Source organism: Aplysia californica, unplaced genomic scaffold (genome assembly GCF_000002075.1).
Source record: "Aplysia californica isolate F4 #8 unplaced genomic scaffold, AplCal3.0 scaffold00050, whole genome shotgun sequence".
NCBI lineage: Eukaryota > Metazoa > Mollusca > Gastropoda > Aplysiida > Aplysiidae > Aplysia > Aplysia californica.
The window spans coordinates 1,001,208-1,022,777 of NW_004797320.1; the positions used below are offsets into that span (position 1 = coordinate 1,001,208).

At 35.5% G+C, this 21,570-nt stretch overlaps 1 protein-coding gene across 2 annotated transcripts in view; it reads right to left on the bottom strand.

The window, feature by feature from the left end:
* Positions 1 to 1,078: 1,078 nt before the first annotated feature.
* Positions 1,079 to 21,570, bottom strand: part of LOC101859551 (major facilitator superfamily domain-containing protein 10) — a 22,287-nt gene continuing 1,795 nt past the window's right edge. Inside the window, exons 2-14 of one of the 2 annotated variants that reach the window (XM_005092664.3) lie at positions 19,993 to 20,081; positions 18,321 to 18,518; positions 16,956 to 17,052; positions 15,340 to 15,443; positions 14,575 to 14,733; positions 13,183 to 13,377; positions 12,682 to 12,775; positions 12,358 to 12,469; positions 11,577 to 11,632; positions 11,122 to 11,174; positions 10,039 to 10,129; positions 9,197 to 9,334; positions 1,079 to 8,210 (exon numbers count right to left, since the gene is read on the bottom strand). In XM_005092664.3, the coding sequence (XP_005092721.1) occupies positions 8,104 to 8,210; positions 9,197 to 9,334; positions 10,039 to 10,129; positions 11,122 to 11,174; positions 11,577 to 11,632; positions 12,358 to 12,469; positions 12,682 to 12,775; positions 13,183 to 13,377; positions 14,575 to 14,733; positions 15,340 to 15,443; positions 16,956 to 17,052; positions 18,321 to 18,518 (1,404 nt within the window). In that variant the 5' untranslated portion in view covers positions 19,993 to 20,081 and the 3' untranslated portion in view covers positions 1,079 to 8,103. The remainder of the gene's footprint in view (positions 8,211 to 9,196; positions 9,335 to 10,038; positions 10,130 to 11,121; positions 11,175 to 11,576; positions 11,633 to 12,357; positions 12,470 to 12,681; positions 12,776 to 13,182; positions 13,378 to 14,574; positions 14,734 to 15,339; positions 15,444 to 16,955; positions 17,053 to 18,320; positions 18,519 to 19,992; positions 20,082 to 21,570) is intronic. The other variant, XM_005092663.3, reaches the window with a different exon arrangement.

Genomic DNA, 21,570 nt, shown 5'->3' on the forward strand with positions numbered 1-21,570 from the left:
AAAACTGCAAAGAGAGATAATTTTTGGTGAAGATTTTCCTACATTGCTGCCTCTCTTAAATGCATTTTCCAGCTATTTATAAGTTTGATAGAGGAATTAGGCTTCTAAAGATGAGTCCTTGATATTGATATCTATTAAGATACACCAAAATCCGAAAACTGATATTTTTTCAAAATTTTTACTGATCTGACCAGTGGATCCCCTTAACAAAGTGGTCAACATTTCTCAGGCATTAACCTTTTCAACATTGCTATCACCTCATACAATTGTAACATAATTAATTTCCCCATTTGCCGCATTTAAAATCTGACCAAGATTTCAGTTTGGCTGGCTGAGTGAAAATGGGTGATTAAAATATGAAATTAACAGACTTACAGTACTTGTGGTACCCTTGTCCACCAAAGAAAGGTATAAAAGAAAACAGAATCAAAAGCAGAACTTTGCATAAAGAGGGAATATCAGCCAACAAAAAAGCCTGAGGATTAAAATAAATCAAGAGCAAAATTATTATTTTAAAGTGACCACACAGGTAGGCAGAAATCTGACAAACAGGAAAAAAGAACACATCACCAAAGAAATGGAAGAGACTGAGGAATTTGAGGTCCTCAGAAAGGAATAAATAATCTGTTTGGCTGTATCACATTTAGCATGAGTGTTTATCGTGTCACAGTTTAACATGTTTTTTTCCAGCACTCTTTAACAGGCCTTTAAAAGCTTCCAATTCCTTCCAATCAAAGACAGAATCTGGTTATAAACGCACGAAAGACAGAATGTACTCAATGCTGGGCATCGTAAAGCTTGGTATTAAACCCCTCCAAGGTATTGAAACAAACTAACTAAAAATAGAAAAACTAAAATCACAAGTAGCCATGATAGCCGGCCCCTTCATTAACTAGACTGTTGAGCACAAATTAGAGAGAGAGAGAGAGAGAGAGAGAGAGAGAGAGAGAGAGAGAGAGAGAGAGAGAGAGAGAGCATTAACTGAACAGATAATATCTATAATAGGTTTAATCACAATAACATTATTTTGCATAGACAGTGCAAATGGAAATAAAGTGCATAGAAAAATACATTTTGCTTGTACTTGTACTTAGTATTTCAAATCTATTTTCTGTCTTCAAACACAATAATACAAGATCCACATCTATTTCAGAATAAATGATATATCTGATCAAGAAAGAGAGGTGATAAAACGAACACGAATTTAAGGATAGGAACCAGAATAACTGAAAACACTAAGCAGGAAAACATCAACATCTTCAGAGATGGCACTCTCTCGACACAGGACACTTTTTTAGACCAGCTGGTCAATTCATCACACAGTTCTGACAGTGTCTAAAAATCAGCAGCATTCCATTTTAAGTTTCTGGAAAATATCGCATATGAACATGTGCACTGAGAGTATGCATAGATCTCAGGTATTTTCTTGTTGTATAGCCTCTATAGTTTTTCCTTTTCCTGCTATTTCCAATACCCTCACTACAGAACCAAGTACTCTACCTGTAAAACGATCAGTCACTGGGTTGATAGGTTTTAAACAAAAACTAACAAGGAGAATCACATGGCTTCGTAAAGGAATATTTTCAAAAGAATTTAGATAATTTAGCAGGAAGGCTTCGACCAGGCCTGTCGTCAGGATACAAAATCCCAGTATTCCCAGTAGAAAGACTGAAATACTCTATAAAAATTCTCCCCACATGGGAATCAAATTCAAGCCACCTGCATGAGACAGTGAAGCCCTAAATATCTACACCACAAACGCCTTTGTTTAAACAGTGGCAGCCTGAACACTCAAAAACACTATGGGACATTTGACAGGAATTGAGATTAAAGAGAAAGAGAAAAGAAGCAACACCGCCTGAGATCGGGACTTGGTTAGAAAGAAAGGAAAAATCATATCACAAACAGAACAATGATGTGAATTTCCAGTCTAAAAATACTGAATTTAAACGGGGAGATACACGTACCCCTGCAGATGAGCAACCTAATATAAACCTAACGAGAATAAAAAATCAGACAACAGAGAAAAAAGTTACAAAAACATCTCATACAGATAAATTCTGAGTTGAAAAAAAGAGGTAAAGAAGATTGAGAGTCTCAGACACACATTATTATAAATCATGTTCATCCAGTTCTGAATATCATACGGAAGAGTAAATATGCTTTAAAAGAATACATGTATACCATAGCCAGGTATGACAAGAAGAAACTTACATAAACTATGGACTGAAAAGTGTCAAGGGAAAAGTGTATACTACAACGTTAGAAGAAAATGGTGCTAGCGGGTACTTTTTGCTACTTAATGCATTTAAGTACCACAATCGTGAAAAAATTATTTTTTAAAAACATGGAAATTATTTGCTCCCACACAAGTGGTGATATACATGAAAAAAGTAAAAGTAAAGAAATATTTTTTCATGTAAAACAGGTGTAGATTTTTTAATAGATCTGATACATGAAGAAAATGAAAAAAAAATCTGCAGAAGCATAACAACAATATTTCAATCCCAATACAAGGGGTCCCTTTGTTCAAAACTAGCCCATTCACACACCATAAACATATTTGTTGAAAGGACCGGCATCTTTGATGTAGTGATAAGGTTCTCTGTCATTATATGCAGAAGACCTGAGTTTGATTCCTGTACGGGGAGAATTCTTATCGAGTTCAAATGTATCTTGGTCTTTCTGCTGGGATGTGGTATCCAATTCAGCCCTGATTGGCTCTCACAGGCAGGTATGAAGTCCGCCTCCTAAATGATCCAACTTTGTGCTTGTCGGGGCGTAAAACATTCGTTAATTTTTTAAAAAAAGGTGGTTTGTATAAAGTAAGGTCAATGAGTGATAACACAACATAACTTCTAAACCATGTGGTATCTTTAGTCAGCAGCAAACAAGAATAATAAAAATAACAATAATACATGCAATAATTGCATTTATAAAGCACACATCCCTGCTCAAAAGTTGGCCTCATGGGCTTTACAATAAAACATTCTAAATCATTCTGTGCAAGCTGCCAATTGACATGCTGACAGGATCTATCACTATCACTGTCTTTAGCAGGTGCCCGCTCTGACATGAGAGAAGTGTGGGAAACTGTAAAAAGTGTTTTTCCAAAGGACTCGACATTCAATCTGGACCTGGATTAGAACCAGCGACTTTACAATTGCTCGTCAAGCAGCCAAACCACAAGGCTACCGATGCCATACGCATGCTTCAAACTTTTACACTAAACTTAGAAATTGCTTTCGACTAAAGTCTTTAGATTTGATATTATATGAATACAGCAATACAATCTATAAAGCTTGGATTTAGAATTTTCATATATACATTATGCTTTATTTTAGGACTGTTTCCAATATTTTTTCACTAAATATTTTATTCCCATGAGGATTCTGCACAGATATATCTTGGAGTCAAGGGTATGGCAGTCAGGGTCTGGGTCGTGGGTTATTTGAATGTGTGTGTGTGAGTGTGTGTGTGTCTGTGCACGCGTGCAGTGAAACATGTGTTCCCACCTGCCGCATCTCAACAACCAAACACACTTGTTCAAGCAGAGGAAGAGAAACAACAGTACTTGCCATGCGTGCTATTTTTTATACACACACTCCTGGAACTTGATGTCTTGGTCTTAAAAGTTAACTAAGTACAACACTGCTGAAAGGTGGACCTCTTCTTAGAGTTTTGACAAGCAATCCTTCTGCTCAAGGTCATTCTTCTTTTTGTAAAAACAAAAAAAATCATAGTAATAAGTTAAAGGAAAACAAGGAGTATCAATAAACTCCCCCTTTTTCAAGGCAAATAAAGGAACAGTTGGTGATTTAATAATCTGGCTTTGTTGTAATATGAAAAAAAAATTCTTCTTCTGTTCCTCCTCCTCTCTCTCTCACTCTCCCCGTTTCTCGCTCATACAATTATGAAAACATGAGAATTAACCCATATCTTGGAAGTCATGAGATTTGTCTCTATAGTGAAAACAAACAACACATTTAAATAGCAACAACGGGGACTCTGATAAAATGCAGACATGATATGTATGTCACATACAATTTACCACACATTCGTCAAATTCGTTCTGAAAATAATACATCTCTTTAGTTAATATATGATGACTTTCTCAAATACATTCTTTACATTCAGTTCAAACGTGATGGGTTCAACATTACAAAGTTAATCTTTCCAGTAGTTACAGATTTTATTTAAAAGATAAAAGAACAGATTAATGCTAAGCAGCTCCACCTGTAACCCACTCACAGACAGCTGTTCTGGAGCCTACACTTATGTGCCAAAGTAACTTGGCTTGTTGTCATATCTAACATCGAAGGACAAATTGGGAAAATAAAACCACATAAACGAAAATGATATCATGAAATGAATATCACAGAATGAACACATTCTACAATAAATCACAATATCTTCAAAGACTTTCTGCTGTTTGCTTTGATTCTAAAAACTGTTCATAAAACACCTATATCACGTCATTTTTCATTATTTATTAAAGGCATGTTTTGATTTCTAAATTTTACGGAAATAATCTATTTTATAACAATGGATGCATTTTTTATAAAGTATTTTGCAATGGAGTTTTTATCAAAGCATTTGCATGTCATGGCATACTGAGTGAATTATGGAATACATCAAATTCATAAGAATGAAACAAATACTAGCTTTGCAGTCCAATAACTTCAATCAACTTGTTTAATGAACCTTTTAACCAGCACTACTACAAATAAAGAGATCTTCCCATTCAGAAATTATAGGCCTAAAATGAATGAAATGTTCAACATTGGCACGACAGGAAGACAATTCACATGAAACATTTCATTTATCTCACTGGGTGTCAAGCTATATAGACACATATGCTATCTGTGCTGTTTATAATTATTTTCACTTTATTTCATGTAAATCATCATGCAGAAACATCTCAAAATGTTCCTCATTAAACTTTGATCCAAATATGATATAAAAAATGCAGCTAAAAAGTAATGCTTGAATAAATCTATACAAAAACAAGACAAATACATAAAGTCATAAAAGATTTTGATCAGAAGATTAACTTGTAAGATGATATATATAAAGCATAATTTTCTCTTGGCAAGTCTAGAGTGCCTTAAGTGATTTGTGCTACTGAAGAAAGTGCAAACTTATCATAATATGGTGCAATTTTTGATGTCCGAGCAAATATCAATTTTCTAATATCAACTGTAGTTTTTTAAATATAAAAGTTTAAAAAAACCCCAAAAAACTCAGGATATTCAGCAAAATATTTTACAAGTCAGAATTTGTACTACAAAAATGATGACTACTGGATCACTTACCCTAACAGCTTATCACTGATTCAGTATCACAAATAATTGATCTTAACTTTAAGAAATGTCGATACAAAACCTCTTCAGAAGAAGTGGAAAGACATACAATCAACTGGATCCAACAATCAATACAAAAAACCTTCACCACAATAATAACAAAAAAGAAAGGAAAAAAAAAATCAATTAATATTTCTCATTGTTCACGTTCAAACCTTTCCCAAACAGATGCAACATCACTTGGAAGCCAAAATAAAGCTAAAGAACACAAAACATGTTATAAGGCAATTATCGTCTTTATCCTGAAGACGATCAAAACTTAAATCTCAAAATGTGGTCAAATAAAATGAGTACCACCAAATAAAATAAAATTGACAGTGCAAAGTAACTTTCTTAAAAACAGAAAAGAATGGTATCCAGTACACACAATTTGAGAAAATATACTTGTTATGACTTCCATTTAGAAGACACAGCATGAACATAATTAATTTTCAACAGTTGCTGATGACCATAGCACGCAAAGTTAAAAGGCACTGCAAAAATTTATCACACATTCTATCATCTTTCCTGTCAGAATTTCTTTCTCAACACTTTTAAGTTAGAAAAACTAAGGAAAACATATTGTGTTAACTCAAAAATTATAGAAATTCATAATCACAGTCTTGAAGACGTTATAGTAATGGAACTTGCCAATTGTTTGTTACTATGAATATACACGTCTTAAGCTCACGTTGTACTACATGTATATTGTTTGTTCAAGTACAAAAGCCTCCAGTGAAGTGATAACAGTATGTCGAGGGTAGCAATGATGACAAACCAAGTAAGTCTGATATTTCTCCTTTTAAAGAAAACTGTATGCAAGTGTTAAGGGTGCCATAAAACAGATACCTGTATACACCTTTGGCATCAGTGTTTTATTTCAGTCTTCACTGTGCAAACTTGCAAAACATTAAAACATAATGCAAGAGGGTTTCCAAGTGATCTTTTCAGGCAAAAATAAAACTTGATCTTATTCAGACTTACCTAGTTTGCAACTGTTATTGTCTATCAAACTTTGGAAAGAGAAAGCCTTGTGCTTATCTTGGCTAAGGTGCAGTATACCAACACCAGAAAGCAAGTGTTTGATCCCAATAAGTCATTTCGACCAGACTTTGGACAAACTCATTACTTAACATACTGTACAACCCAGAATTCGAATTCCTGCTATCAATAGTATTTAGACAAAATGAAAGCACCAGTAGAATCTAGTTTGTATTTTCTCATGAAATTTGATTTTCATCATGGCAATTAACAAAGCAACACATCATACGCTACTACACAAATGAATATAAACAGAGCAGCGCAGACTGACCTGACTGTGACCAATTGCTACAATTGTGTTTTCTTTTTGTTCAACTCACACCTTCCTTCTCAACAAGCCTAGCAGTTTTCCCTTTCCACTTGTACAGTGCAAATTTGGTGTCATTTTGAACAAGTGAATTTTCAACTTGTCAAAGCTCCACTTTCAAGTTTTGAGATTACTCCTTCAAAGCGTTGCTATCTTGCTGATTCAGGGAGATTAAAAAAAGGCAGTATGACAATAAGTATTCAGAGTCACCTCTTTTTTTTTTTGCGTGCTTGAAACATAAATTGATTCTGTAAATTTCAAACTGGGATTCTTTCAGAAGGCCCCTGGGAATAAGGCAGTGGCCTGGTACTCAAGTAGTGAAGGACAACTGGCAAGTCTCACTTTAAAAAAATATAGTGATCTCTCAACGACAACCATATCACAATCACATGACCTGATAATTCACAGACTGATTGTCCCAACAGTTAAGAACACTTTCTTAAAGTGCAAGATCTGAATATAATGAAAAAAAAGAGCAGTCATGGTTCGCCACTTATTTCTCTGTTTGGATGTTCTAAAAAAAAACCCAGCATGATTACCCTGGTTTCTTCCGGTCACCCATTTGTTCAAGTTCTCTCAAGACGTCTTCTGGATGTACCCACTAAGGATAAGTTTTTAGACATTACCATGGCCTCACTTAATTGAGTGGAGTTCACTCATGGCCATGATTGGCACCTGTATTTTGACAATGGATCTATATTAAGTATTAATTACCAATAAATTAGTTTAGCCAAAGAAGGTGTCTGTTGCATGTGGGCATGTACACCCCCCCCCCCCAAATCAATTCATGCCAACTCTCTTTTTTCAGTATTCAGAGCAGTTTACCATCTGAGTGAAATGTTGAATAGTATCATTACCTAGTGTAAATAACTTACTACATTCTGTTTACATGACTAAGTTCAACTTTGCATATATTTTGTTTTTGCTTATATATATGTATCAAATTATATATGGTAAAAATACAATCAATCACATTTTACTGTATGGTTTGAAATTGAAATATTCAATGATAAATGATAAAAAACAAAAAACAAAAAAAACAAAAAAAACAAGCCATGTCAGCTCTGCATTAGTGCCACAGTAAAACCATCCTCAATGGCAACAAAAAATTAAATCTTCCATCAAGAACAAATCTAGCATAGCAAAATAATAGAAAAGTAACCCTCTATATTTTAAAGTCATAAACATAATCATACTCAACAGATGAATCTTATTACATTTCTTTCTGTATTCCTCCATAGATATCTTCAACATGAAAGTGTTAAAAACAAATTTTCTCCAAAACTGACTTAAAATAAATTGACGTCTGCCTTTAAAGCATCAAAGTCTTTTCTAGACATGATATTACACTACATTTTCTTCAAAATAAATGGAAAATTAATATTAACCCATGCGTGTAACCAATTATGCTGTCTATTCAGGTTTGCTGCAATGCTGTTGTTTCGCTATCTGAGCCAGTGGTATAATCAGGAAAACTGCACCCATGATGTAGCAAACATGGGCACCAAAACACCAGTATACTGTGAAGACAGTAGAGAGGAAACATGTTAGACACGACTATTCCATGTCAGTTACCATCAACCTCATATTGAAATTAAAACAAACTACACAATAAAAATAACCATTGTCCTCTTCTAGCAGGAAACACATTGTCTGAAAGAGAGAAAATACAAGCTCCTCTACCAGGGAGAAGAAAGAGTCATTGATTTTTTTAAAAATTCTTATAATTTGTTTGAGTAAAAGAGAGATGTAGCCTGGTGTAGCAACACGACTGTAGTTGTTTATGCTTTAAAAAAACCACACAAGATGATAAAAAAGAAATATGAGTTAGAAGAAAAAAGGGGCAACCCAGTAGTAGGCTCACCCCCATTTGACTAGCGTGGTGGTATGGAGATTAAGAGAGAGAAAAGTAAATGGAGCAAACAACACCAAACACCCGACCATAAGCTAACTCATCTACCATAATCTTGTTTTCCTGTAGTCAATGTTCTACAAAATATCCAATAATAAGCTAATTCACCTACCACTATTTTGTTGAAGTCTATTGTTCTACAATACACAAAATAGGCACTGATTTCAGTAGTGAAGTGGTCAGGTGCTCTGCTATCACATACAAGAAACCTGAACTCGATTCCTGAGTGGAAAGAATTTTCATCATGTGGCTTGGTCTTTCTGCTCAGATATTGTTTTCCTTTTAGCCATGGCTGGCTGAAGCCCGCCTCCTAAGGGATCTATATTGTGTCAATGGGGACATAAAATCACACCAAAAAAAAAAAGGCAACTACTAAGGCAGAGCTCTTTTTCTTTATACACGCACCACATTGTAAGCAACAAAGTTCTGGTAAAAACATGAAACAATGGTCTACTCTGGGATTCAAATCACAAACTCTCCAACAATGGTCTAATTTACCCCTCTCAACACCACAGTAACTGGACTTTAACAATCCCTGAGATACTTACACACGTAAAGGTAAAAAAAACAACTACAACAACTATTACAACAAACCTGTGGAAGCCAAGACCGGGCCAACAGCACGGGACAGAGCACCCAGAGACCTGAAGATGCCCATTATGGTTCCCTTCTCATCGTCGCCACCGTAGGTTGAGATGAGGGTGGTCATGCATGGAACCACCGTGGCTGATGCTAAACAACCAACATAATACAATAGACTTTGTTTAAAACTAAGGCATTTACCTTAAATTTCTTGTTACAATGAAAGGATTTCAAATCCCTGGATTTTCCTCAATATTCTAGGCACACCAACTTCCCGTAAGATGAAATTTGCATAAACCAACAAAATTCTCTAAATCCATGAAGTTCATGATATCAGGACTGTACAGAGGGATAATAAAAAAGGAGAAATAATCTGGAATTTAGAGATACTCAGATTTAGTTCAGAAATCACATAAATACAATAACAGTCATTTCACCATTGGAAATAGATGACAACAGAGGGAGAGTAAAGAAATAGGATCTTCCAGTAATACCCTCCAACCACCTACTTCAAGGTACTCAAAGCTAAATAAAAACAATGGGATCAAAAACTGACAATAGAAAAAATCAGTCCACAAAATTTGTTTTTAGAAATAAAATTAACACTATTTCAAAAGAAGTAAAACTGATCTTGTTTTAGAAAATAGGCCCATTTCAAGGGATTTAATATATATATATATATATTCTTAATGTGGTAGCCCTATCTAATGATTGTTAATCAGTATAAATCATTATAGAATTCAGTTTTAAATTTTCATCAAATACATGAGAATCCGTCATACTGTGACTTAGTAATAGAAACATGATATAAAATAAATGAACTCAGAAAAAGTAATATTTATACATTTACTTACCAAACGAAAACAAAGTGAGTGCTGTATACATCAGAACTGTGTTGGTGACAAAAGCCATCAAGATAAAGGATGGAATGAGAATTAAGATGCCCTGCAACAGAATAAGAGCATATCAGAAGAAAATACAAGGGTTGTAAATTAAAGTCCATCTAAGAATGAAATATATCATTACTAAGTAATGATACTGTTATCACCTGAAAGAAAGTTTATAAGCCATAGAGAAAGAATCTACCATAAAAGCTCAATGCATTTTTAAAAAAACAAAAAACATTGAAATTGTAGATATCAAACAACCCTTGCAGGGTTCGTATAGAGGTTAAATAAGAGGCGGGACCTCTGAATTTAAAGTTAATCTTAAAAAGGACAGAGCCAACTGGGAAATTTTGAGTTAAGAGCCTTTCCCAAAAACACAATTTCACGATTGTAAGTCCGGTAGACTACAGACACCACTAGGCATTATTTTTATTCCCTTACTTATTTTTTGAAAAATCTAAAAACTCATTATCTTTCAATAACACTTGATGTATTGAAGCAACAAATGGGAAACAAGAAATCTATATTGTGGTTTTATTTATGAGCAAGAGTAATTTTTGCGAAAACTACTTTTGTTGCTTGGAAAAGTAATTTCAACTTCACATTTGACAAATAATTCTGAGACAATAATAAACACGTCTCAGAAAAAGTACGTCATTTCAGTCAGTAAACACTCAGACTATGTTGGTACAGATGTATCTGTGACAATTGTACTTTTTATTGTTGCAATCGCATCTGAATGTTAAACCCAGACATAGACTACAGAGTGAACTAAGGTAAAAACGCACAACAGAGTGAATTAGAAAAAGCCTGCTTCTCACAACCACTAGTACATTTCAAAAGGCAAAAAAGCAAAACAAAACCTAACAACAGGAAAACATAAAATTATGTGTATTAAACTAACCTGCATAAGTGAGTCAGAGATTGCCATACTCAAAAAGATATTACATTTTTTTCTATCACATTTCTCAAAAAGTAAAGCATCCTTTCTTCCAAAAACCAAAATCCAGAAAACAAAGACTGTGCACCATTTATGGTGTATCCACTTACCCGCATGGCAGTTTTGGCCTCTTTGCCAGAGGTGACTCGTCTTGTGTAGCCACCTGTGTCCATGAAAATTGAATATTTTTTAGGACGTGCAGAAGTCTTTTCTGGACAAAGGAGTAGGGTCTATAATACATCATGAAAGATCTACTGTCTTGCTAAACTCCATGAAAAAGATTCACCATGAATCCATATAAATATAGTTTGTACGTTTAAATATTCCGTAGTAAATATGTAGTTTTAAAGAAAATGATATTTTTATGCATAAAATACCCCAGAGACTAGCTATCCTAGAGCTGGTTGATGAGCCATGGTAATAGCCGTCATCTATATATAGTATAGAAAAAAACTTGAATTTCAGCCCACCCGGGTAGGTCAATTTGAGCACTTCAGTGATGTATAAGGATTCTTCAACTCACATAGACTGATTAAAAATGTTGTATATATAACATGTTATTTACCTTGGACAAGTGCCATGACAGTACCGATGAAGAAAAACATTTTGCCTTGTTGCATACTGTGAATCAAAAACAAAGGTATGTTAAGAGAAAAAAAAAATCTTATTTCATGTTAGTGGGTACACTCAAAACAAAGCTAAAAAGTATCTATTAACATAACTAAGTCTACTGAAATTGACAATATTCACAAAAGAAGAAACTCCAAAAAGTGATGCAGGAAATTCGAAAACAAATTACCCTTGACTTGCTCGAAAATTTATACAAAGAGATTTATAACAAGAGTTTAAAAAACACACATACCAGTAATAAAAGTGAACAATGCCATGAAACAAAAAGCAAAGGCACAACTATGAGGTCTAACAAAATAAAGGTAAATTAAAAAATGAAGAAGTTTTTATTCTAAGAAGACAAAGTAAGAAATCAATATACAGGTCAAGATGACCTCTGACACTTAAAAATAATATTTATAAAGAGAAGGACATAAAATTATAAGACCATCTATTTTCAGTTTGGATTCTGTAATGACCATTTAACATAAACTAAAAATGCATTTCGCATGTCATTTCTCTCAAAGAGATATATATATAGAGAGAGAATAAAATATCATAATGAGCCTGACACAAATAATAATGTAATGAACACAAAAAAACAAAACTTACTAACTTGTAAATAATGACATACACAGAGCAAGCATACGGTAAAAAATGTTAAGCGTTTCTGTTAAGCATTGTAAACTGTAAAACAGTATATATCAAACAGACAGGAAACAATTCACTTTGCTGACCTGGTGTACTCAAAACGATTGTGCATGAGGAAAGGCAAAGTAAACTCCAGACCAGAGTAGATGAACAGATATATGAAGTAGATTGATCCAATACTCTGAACAGCAGTTGACTCTATGGAAAGAAAGGAAACAAGATTACAGTACAGTTTTATCATAAATAAAACAGCACACTAAAATTTATGTTGACCAATTACATCTTTTAAAGAAGCCTAACTTTGCTGTAGGGGTTCATAAACTCAAGATCATTCAGACTTTTCTCTTCTACCAGTAAAAAGAATAAGTTAAAGGTAATGAACATCTTTATCACTGGAGATGTATACAAACCATTGGCTGAGAGCTTGCTGACCGAAGAAAACCTGAACAGCGACAAGGGGTTGATGTACTCAGCAGCTTGAGACAGAAATCGTTTGGACTTCAACTGTGAAGAAATTGATTGTGAAACCATTTGAATACATTAAAATTGTCCTTATTTCTTTTACATATTTGATTTAAAAGCAATTATACACATAATCAAATTCTAAAATATAACTGTTGGGAAAAAGAAAGTACGCCCATAAAAAGATGTCTTAATTTGGGTAAAAAAAAGAAGAAGAAAAAAAGAGAAAGAGAGAACTACATACAACAATACTGTAAATCTCTGTGGAACACATCATTTTTGTCTGACTGAGCAGAAACATTCTTATTATGGTGCCTATTAAAATAAAGACTCGCTCAAATTTAAGAGAATGTATTTCATTATTAAAATTCACTCCTAGTTACGGTAACATTAAAAAGATTAAACACCCTTGTCACAAAAACAAACATTCAATTGACACTTTAACTCACTCGTTTGTTGGAAGGCAATGTCTCCGACAGATAGAGGTACATGAAGGCAAAATCAGCGACAGACAGGACGAGAGCAAACAGGGCTGGCATCACAAAGAACACGCTGTTCCCTTCTTCCCGGTTGAGTCGGGAGAAGGCAGCTCCAATAGTGGGACCAAATACAAATCCAATGGAAAACGCTATTCCTATCAATGCCTGAGAAAAGAGAAAGTTAGTTTAGTTTTAGTAGAGGTTTTACGGCGCTCACAACTGCATAAGGTCATATGAGCGCCAGAAGATTAGAGGTGTTACAAGAGAGTAACAAACATAAAAAAAGAAGAAGGGGAGATAAGGACGATAGATGTTTGATAGGAAAGAAAAAGCAAACCACACCAGAGCACCCGCCAACCACCACAAAGAGAAAGTACTCAGTTAAATCACATTTTTTAATAATAATACGATGAAGAACAATTTCCTCATATATTTGTCTGCCATATCCTCAATAACAATTCAGAATAGAACGGCTATTTCTTCCTGGTTTTTTTAGTGCAAAAAAGCACTTGTTGACTTCTTTATGTTTGTTTGTTTGAGTAAAGAGAATAGAACCACATCGATACAATAATGGTAATTTAGTGCAGGTAAAAAGTAAGAAGAAAAGAAGAAGGTCCTATCTGAGGCACCCTCCAGCTACCTACTGACTTCTTTACAAAATGATACATTCAGTCAAAACTGAAAATGTACAAAAGAGTTTATTCTTCGGTCAGATTAGCACATCTCACTAAAAGAACAAATTTACTGACATCAAAGCATAAAAGTTAACATAAACACAGTTAAATTATAATCAACACACTTGTAAACTCACGAGATGAAAAGAAAAAAAAGAAAAAAGACTTTCTTAATCCCAAAATGAGATTGTTTTGTTTCAGTAAGGTTTTACAGCGCTCACAACTGCATAAGGTCATATGAGCGCCAAGGGGTTGATGTCAACAGAAAAGTCCAAACGGGAAATCAGGCTTAACTCAGCTCGCCTCTTTAGCCTCAACAGCACAAAGTCTGCTTCAACGATCAAGGCACCCCGGAAATAGCAGTCTACAAGAGAGTGACAAACATACAAAAGAAGTAAAGTAAAATAACGATAGTAAGGATGAGGAAAGAAAAAGCAGTAGTTCCCCCTATGTTGTTCCAGTACAGTATGAGCATGATATTGAAAAATCAGCCCATTTACAATTCTACTGTGCAGATGAACATGTTAATATTCCCCCATTGGAAATGGCCTAAAGACAATTTCGGTCTCAGTAGCACTAACCTGGGGGGGGGGGGGGGGGAGGACAAACAAGATTAAAGTAGAGCAAAATATATTGACCAGAGAGAACAAGTCAAGAGACCATCACACAGAGCTCTTGTGTTACTCACCATTCCCTTTCCACGTTTCTGAGGGGTCGACACATCCGTCACAATAGCAGTGCACAAGCTGACATTGCCTTTGCTGATCCCTCCAAAGATTCTCGCAATTACAAAGAGCAAGAAAGACTGAGACAATGCCCACAGAACATAGGAAAAAGAGATGCCAATCTGAAAAAAAAGTTTAAAAACCCTTTTTCAATGTAAAAAAATCTGCAAAACAAAAAGAAATCCTTACATGACTATATTCAACAGCTGATTGAGAGCATGCTTTTAAAACTGCTATAAATAATTTGAAGATTTCAGTGGACAGACTAACAAACCTCCCCCTTTTCCCCTTGATAATTATCCAAGTCATGGAAAACTTGAGTTGCAAAGTGGTTCAATTAACCATTTTTATTATCAGCAACAGCAACACCAAGTGTTCTTTCATGTGAGCTTCATCAAATCCATTACCACATAAATTTGGAATGGGTGAAAACAATATATGTAAACCAAAAAAAACACAACACCTGAAGTTACATACAAACAGAGGAGTATTGGTCATACAGAGAGAACAAACGCTCAGTGACAAAGTCCATTAATTCAGATACTTATTAGTCCCATGACATGGCTTGACACGAACACCATTTAATACCAAATTGTAACAAAGCTAAAAGTGTGGTCCAAAGATGATATATGACATCAAAAACTCAATGAGCGTTACTGTGACCAAGATGTATACAAGATGCTATTCAGTGCATTCATCTAGCTAATAAATATCAACAATTCAAATACCAGGCAGATCAGCATCAAAGGTCTTCTTCCGTAAACATCTGATGCTGCTCCTATAATTGGTGAAGTCAGGAACTGTAACATCGAGAACAGTGAACCTATCAGACCTGAAAAATACGAAGGGCAAAAAATTTGAAGCAAAGGAAATAAATAATCTTCGACAAGCCAACCTTTAAAAGTGGTGCTGAAGTGACCACCAGTATATACTGTTCAATTCAAATAAATGACTCTATAACGGCAGATGCAAAGGGGAAAGCAGCCAATTATACAAACAAGGAAAATTAAAAAATTGTACATGAATATAAGAATAAAGATAAGCACGCAAGTCCGAGCACCAGACTCGGCCCATTTGATGTCATGGTCATCAGACTAAACTAAGGCAGACTTCAATTGTGCACAATTCTTTCTCCGTCACATATCTTGATGCAAGGATCAGACTATATATTATATATATATATATATATATATATTTGGAAAACAAACAGCTTAAACTAAAGCTTCAGATAGATCAATATGTATCGTGAATACAAACAGTTTAAAGACTGAATCAGCTTCCATGAGGTATGGGATCTGAAGCCTTTAAAAGTAAAGCGAACAAATGGAACAAACAAAACACAGAAAAATCATTTAAAAACAAACAAAACACAGAAAAATCATTTTAAAAATAAAATCCCAGGATTAAATGGCGACATCAAGAATGCAAAGAGCTAGTCATTCAAAACAATTGCAAATGCAGAAGAAAAAAAATGCAATAGACCACAGATAATCCTAACACATGAAACTCAAATTCATGGATAGCTCAAGCAATATGTAATTCCCTGACTGAACCATTTTATTTTCTTTGCACCGGTAGCATGTTATTCTCAATCACCAGCATAGATGTACCAAACAGTTCATCCTGAAAAGCAGGATCAAATTTTTCCTCACAATTGTCTTGATTTCAAACTACCCTGCATACACAATGGAAAACAAACACATCCATCTTCATACATAGCTCATCAGGCTGACCCCTACACAGCATGATACACACACTACTGGTATAGAGACACATCATCCCACATTACCTGAAGTGTGCATAAGATGCTAGGACTTCCTTGAATCTAGTCATGTAAAGGTGGGTACAGAGTTGTGGGGTGTGACTGAAGACAGACAAGGTGGTGTTGCACTGGACCGTATGTGGTGTGTGAACTTTATTTGTATTTGTAAGCGTGTGTGTATATTATATATATAAAATATACAGTGCTCCCAATGCAAAGAAAATATTGTGGTTTAGTCAGGGAATGGCATATTATTTCAGCTATCCGTGAATTTGAGCTGTTCCGTTATCTATAATGCTGGACTGTATATTAAATATCAACCTCCTTTTTATAAGTTGTTGCACATTACACAAAATAATAATAGGCTTCACTCTAATTCTTCTCCATATTTTCATTCAAAACTAGAATAGTTCCTGTATTTGTTTCACAGCTCTTTCGACACAATTTGTTCATATAAGCACAGATTTTCTGTCCATACATAAAGAGTGTACAAAGCTGACCAAATGACCTGTCTCAAAACCATTATATCAAGAAGTACACACAACCACAGATCATGGCATAGTAAGATCCACAAACATTTACCTCCAAACAAAACAGAATTCCATCTAGCCGTGTCTGGTGCCCCAACAAAGTTCCGAAAACTTGACACACTATTTTTTATGGCTGAGTAAAGTCCAGACTGAAACAAAAAAAAACAACAAAAGCTATTGAATATCGCTACATTTGAACAGCATGAATTTATAAGTTTAAAAAATGAAGTCCAATTGAAACATCATTGCCACCATGACAGCTGTTGTCAAAGGAATGTTAAACCATTAATACAGTTTAAAAAAACCAGTACAACAGGGTGTATGATTTTCTATTTTCACTTTTCACTGTAGAAATTCACAATTGCAGACACTTCCATCTCAACAGACAATATTTGAACTGCCATTGTCAACATTATTAGTTCAGTAAGGACAGTATCCAAATGGTGCTCGTGAGGCCTATACATGACAGAAAAAGACTGCTTTAGTCACAGTTAATGCAAGGAAAGGATAGATCTTCTGCAGTATGTTGCATCATCTCCTGTTTCCTCATGTGTTGCATCTAACCATTCACTGTACATCAAGAGAGAAGTAATCTCCATACATTTTGGAGTTGTGAAAAAAAAGGTGTACAGCATGCTCAATTTTAAAAACATGACTATGCAGCCCATCATTGATCCTTATAATACATTATGTGTCACGCCACAGAGGAATCAGGCACTCGTCAATTTTGGGGCATATGGAGGTATTGATATCATCTTAATTAAAGCTTGTTTATTTGTCTTGCTTCTGATCAAGAAATATCCCCCTGCCTTGAATAAAAGTCAAAATATTTCTGATTGAAGGAGGTAGGGGTAGCCTCGTGTCAGAGGTAAAAATAGCAAGAAAATGGCTGCCAAAATTTGGCAACTTCCAAAACTGCAAATTTACATTTTTGTGCTTTTGATCAACTTTTTTCTGCAAAATGCACATAGAAATTATGTGTTTTTAAATGGACTTAAAAGATGTTGAGCCAAAAAAAAAAAAAGAAAATAAAACAAAACTGCCCAACAACTAGGAAAATGCTGGATTCTTTCACTATATTATTTTGACGAGCACCTGATTTCACCCCAATGCCTCACATATTTGGCTAACAGCTAGGGCCTAGTATATATATATATATATATATATATTTATAAAATATACAAGTATGACCCCGCAGTCATAGAAAGCAAAATGCGAGATTCAGTAAAGTTGATGAAGCCGTGGTGATGCACAATACAATTTGCAGGTGTAAACTATATTCCAATAAAAAATGTAGTCTTGTTCTGCAGGTTCTAAAAACTGATGACAGTTGAACTGAATTTCAAAGTCAAATGTCATACTCAGCACTGCCATGCATAAGTTACACACAAACAAGAAATAAAACCTTCAGAATTACCTCATCATGGTGACTGTAATGCTCCAATAATGATGGAAGTAGCGGTAGAATCACGGTGAATGCCAGCAGGTCAAGGATAAGAGAGAAGAAAATGATGTAGAATGTTCTGTTCATCTGTTTGTCATTGTTGTTATCTGTTTTCAACGGGACACCCTCACCATTCTCAGATAAAGTTTTGCCACTTCTTGTCTTCATCATCTGCAAACAGAAATGAACTTATGATATCATTTTAGTACAAAAAGATTTTCAAATAAAAACTTCAGGTCATGCAATGAGTCATAAGTTTCCATGGGGGATGAGTAATAAAGTAACAGTAATATTATGGGAAGGAATCATTCAATTGATAGGTTCATAATAGAAGTAATAATAGCATTAAAACTACACTATTCTATTATTAATCCACTAGGGAAAGGATCATTTTTGTCTTTGCACAATTTTATCATCGTAATATATGAGGCATTGTGGTGAAATCATCGTGAACATAACAAAATCAAAGAAATCTGCATTTTTTTTGCCGATGGGCAATTTTTTTCTGACATTCTCTTTTTGGCTAATCACCTTTTTTGTCCATTTAAAAACACATCTTTTTTGTGGATTTTACTAAAAAAACATTGATTAAAATTAAAGGCAGAAAAAGATATGTAAATTGTCAGTTTCCAGGGATTCCAGGCTATGGAAGATACTAAACTTTGGCAGCCATTTTCTCGCTAATTTTACCCCTGAAACCAGGAGACCCGGGCCTGCCTCCTTCAATCGCATAAATTTCGACTTCCATTCAACAAAGATGGATATTTTTTGCACCGGAAGGAAGGCAAATGAACAGGTTTTTAAGATGATACAAATAACCCCATATCATATATGTGTCCCAAAATGGACCAGTGCCCGATTCCAGCACCCCGTGACACATATATTCAGCTGGCCTACCTTCAATATATCTGAGGCTTTTTGGTTTTTGTTGCAAGTGTTACAAAGTTACATTTTATGTAGCCGAAAGAAGTAGAATGCTCTTGGATCAGAACATGAACGAAGTGCAAGTCAAAGGGGTAATTTCCATTCTTGAATTGAATGACTTTACAATTCTTCTTTGAGCGTCGTTTCTATCTATACCACATACAAGCCAGTAGGCCCTACATTATTATTTGAAAAAAGAGGGGAGACGTAACCACCCATTTTATTCTTATTTATTGATATTGTGTCTGATGTTACACTGTTACAGTTAAAAAATAACAATTAAAACTCTGTGTATGAAATAATTCCACAGCCAGTCAGGCTTCACACATTTGAGAATTAGGGACAAACTTGGCTTTTTTTATAATGGCTACCTATATTCTCACTCCTGGTGAGAATAGTTCATGAACCGCTATTCTCACCCCCACCCCGGTGTGAGCATGAGGCAAGCCTTTAAGTTCTTAAAATTAGGCTAGATCTAGATCTGTAATTTGTGAGGACCCGTAAGTATAAGCTGCGTTCTGCTCTTGACATTTCGTCCTTGCATAATCATAGCCCTAGATCTAGACTAGATTTCTAGTCTAGATCTACTAGTCTAGATCTAGTTAGATCTAGATCGGGTTTTTTTGTGAGTGTGTGTGTGTTTTTTTCACTGTTGTTTTCTGTTCATGGTGTGAAATGGCCTTCACCCTGCCCATTTAATAAAATAAAGCCTGAAACTTACCTTACAGCTTATAGATTTAAAAGTTATTCTCTGTGCTGCTCTGTGTGCATCTGTGCTGTAGACTATAGGCCTACTGTATGTTAGCACACCTGAGGGGGGTGAGAATTGCGAGACATGCCATAATACTGTCATACTGACACTGAGCCTCCTAACTGTTCAATACATGAATGCTAGTGGATGAGGTGCGTAACTCAATAGATAGATCAAGTAACAGGTCAGAATTCTAAATTCAAGTGTCTAGCACTTTGGCCAGGAAAACAGGATTAGGTGCTCATCTTAAGAATAGCAATTCATTTATGGCCGCCTCTATTTCTCCGAACGCTCGGGAAAATAAACCTGAACCCTATTTCTCCGAACGGTTTCCGTTCTCGAGATTTGTTGATAACTTGCAAATGGAGTGGCCTGCACGTATGTGTGTGTGTGTGTGTGTTAGACTTAATATGTGAGTGTGTGGGTGTGTGAGAGAGTGTGTGCGTGTGTAAGTGAGTGTGCGTGCATGTGTGTGTAAGTGTGTGTGTGTGTGTGTGTGAAAGTCAGTGGATGTATGTGTGTGTGTTAGTGTGTGTGAGAGAGTCAGTGTATGTGTGTGTGTGTGTTAGTGTGTGCGTGTGTGTGTGAGAGTCAGTGTATGTGTGTGTGTGTGTAAGGTGTGAACAGGGCATGGGGGCGAGGGGGGCGTGGAGGAATTGTTTTTTGTTTAATAAGAAGGATTTTAGTTTTTGCTTTAGGGGTGACTAAATGCAAAATATGCTACTGCCAAGGCCGAGCAGTCTTGTTTTCTCGCAGTACCTTTTGAAGGCATTTTCAAATGAAGTATAGTTCGGGAACGTTGCCCCAACCACAATTGAAGTATCTGAATATTCAGACATTTAAAAATCTCTAGCTCTAGAAATTGAATCCGATGCAAAAATTGCCTCTTCCCAGCCCTCGCAGAGGCAGAATGAAAGATGACGCCTAAATCTCGCAAATAACCCAAAAATCTCAAGAACGGAAACCGTTCAAAGAAAAAGAGATCAAGTTTGTTTTCCCGAGCATTTGGAGAAATAGTCACTTCGTTTATTTATCGCAGTGGCTACGTTCACGGCGCCCTGAATGCAGTTTACAGGCACTGCTGAGGCTACGGCACTCAAGCTTCATTTAGATAAAGACGGAGCATCCACTGTCAGTTTAAGTAAGCCGGTTTTTGTCAGTGACGACAGTGACGTATTTAATATTTTGGCCTGCTTCAAGGAAAACGAAGCAGTAATCCTTGACCGATCTACCTTTCATCGTTTTCCCTTACACAGAGCTCTGGCTCAGAGCTCCGTGTAAGGGAAAACGACGAACTCTCAATTAAGCTACTCAACAATTCATTAGATTAGGAATATAATGACAAAAATGTATACACCTACCAAGATGTTTCAATTGCCCTATCTCGCGTTCGGGCGAGACTTGGGCGCAACCTTGTGTTAGCGCATGACGGCCCGTGATAATATACGAGTGTAAACAAATGTTCCAGCGCTCTCCAGTTGAAAGCGTGCAATTTTGTCTGCGGGCAGTGTATGTGTGTGTGTGTGTGTGTGTGTGTGTGTGTGTGTG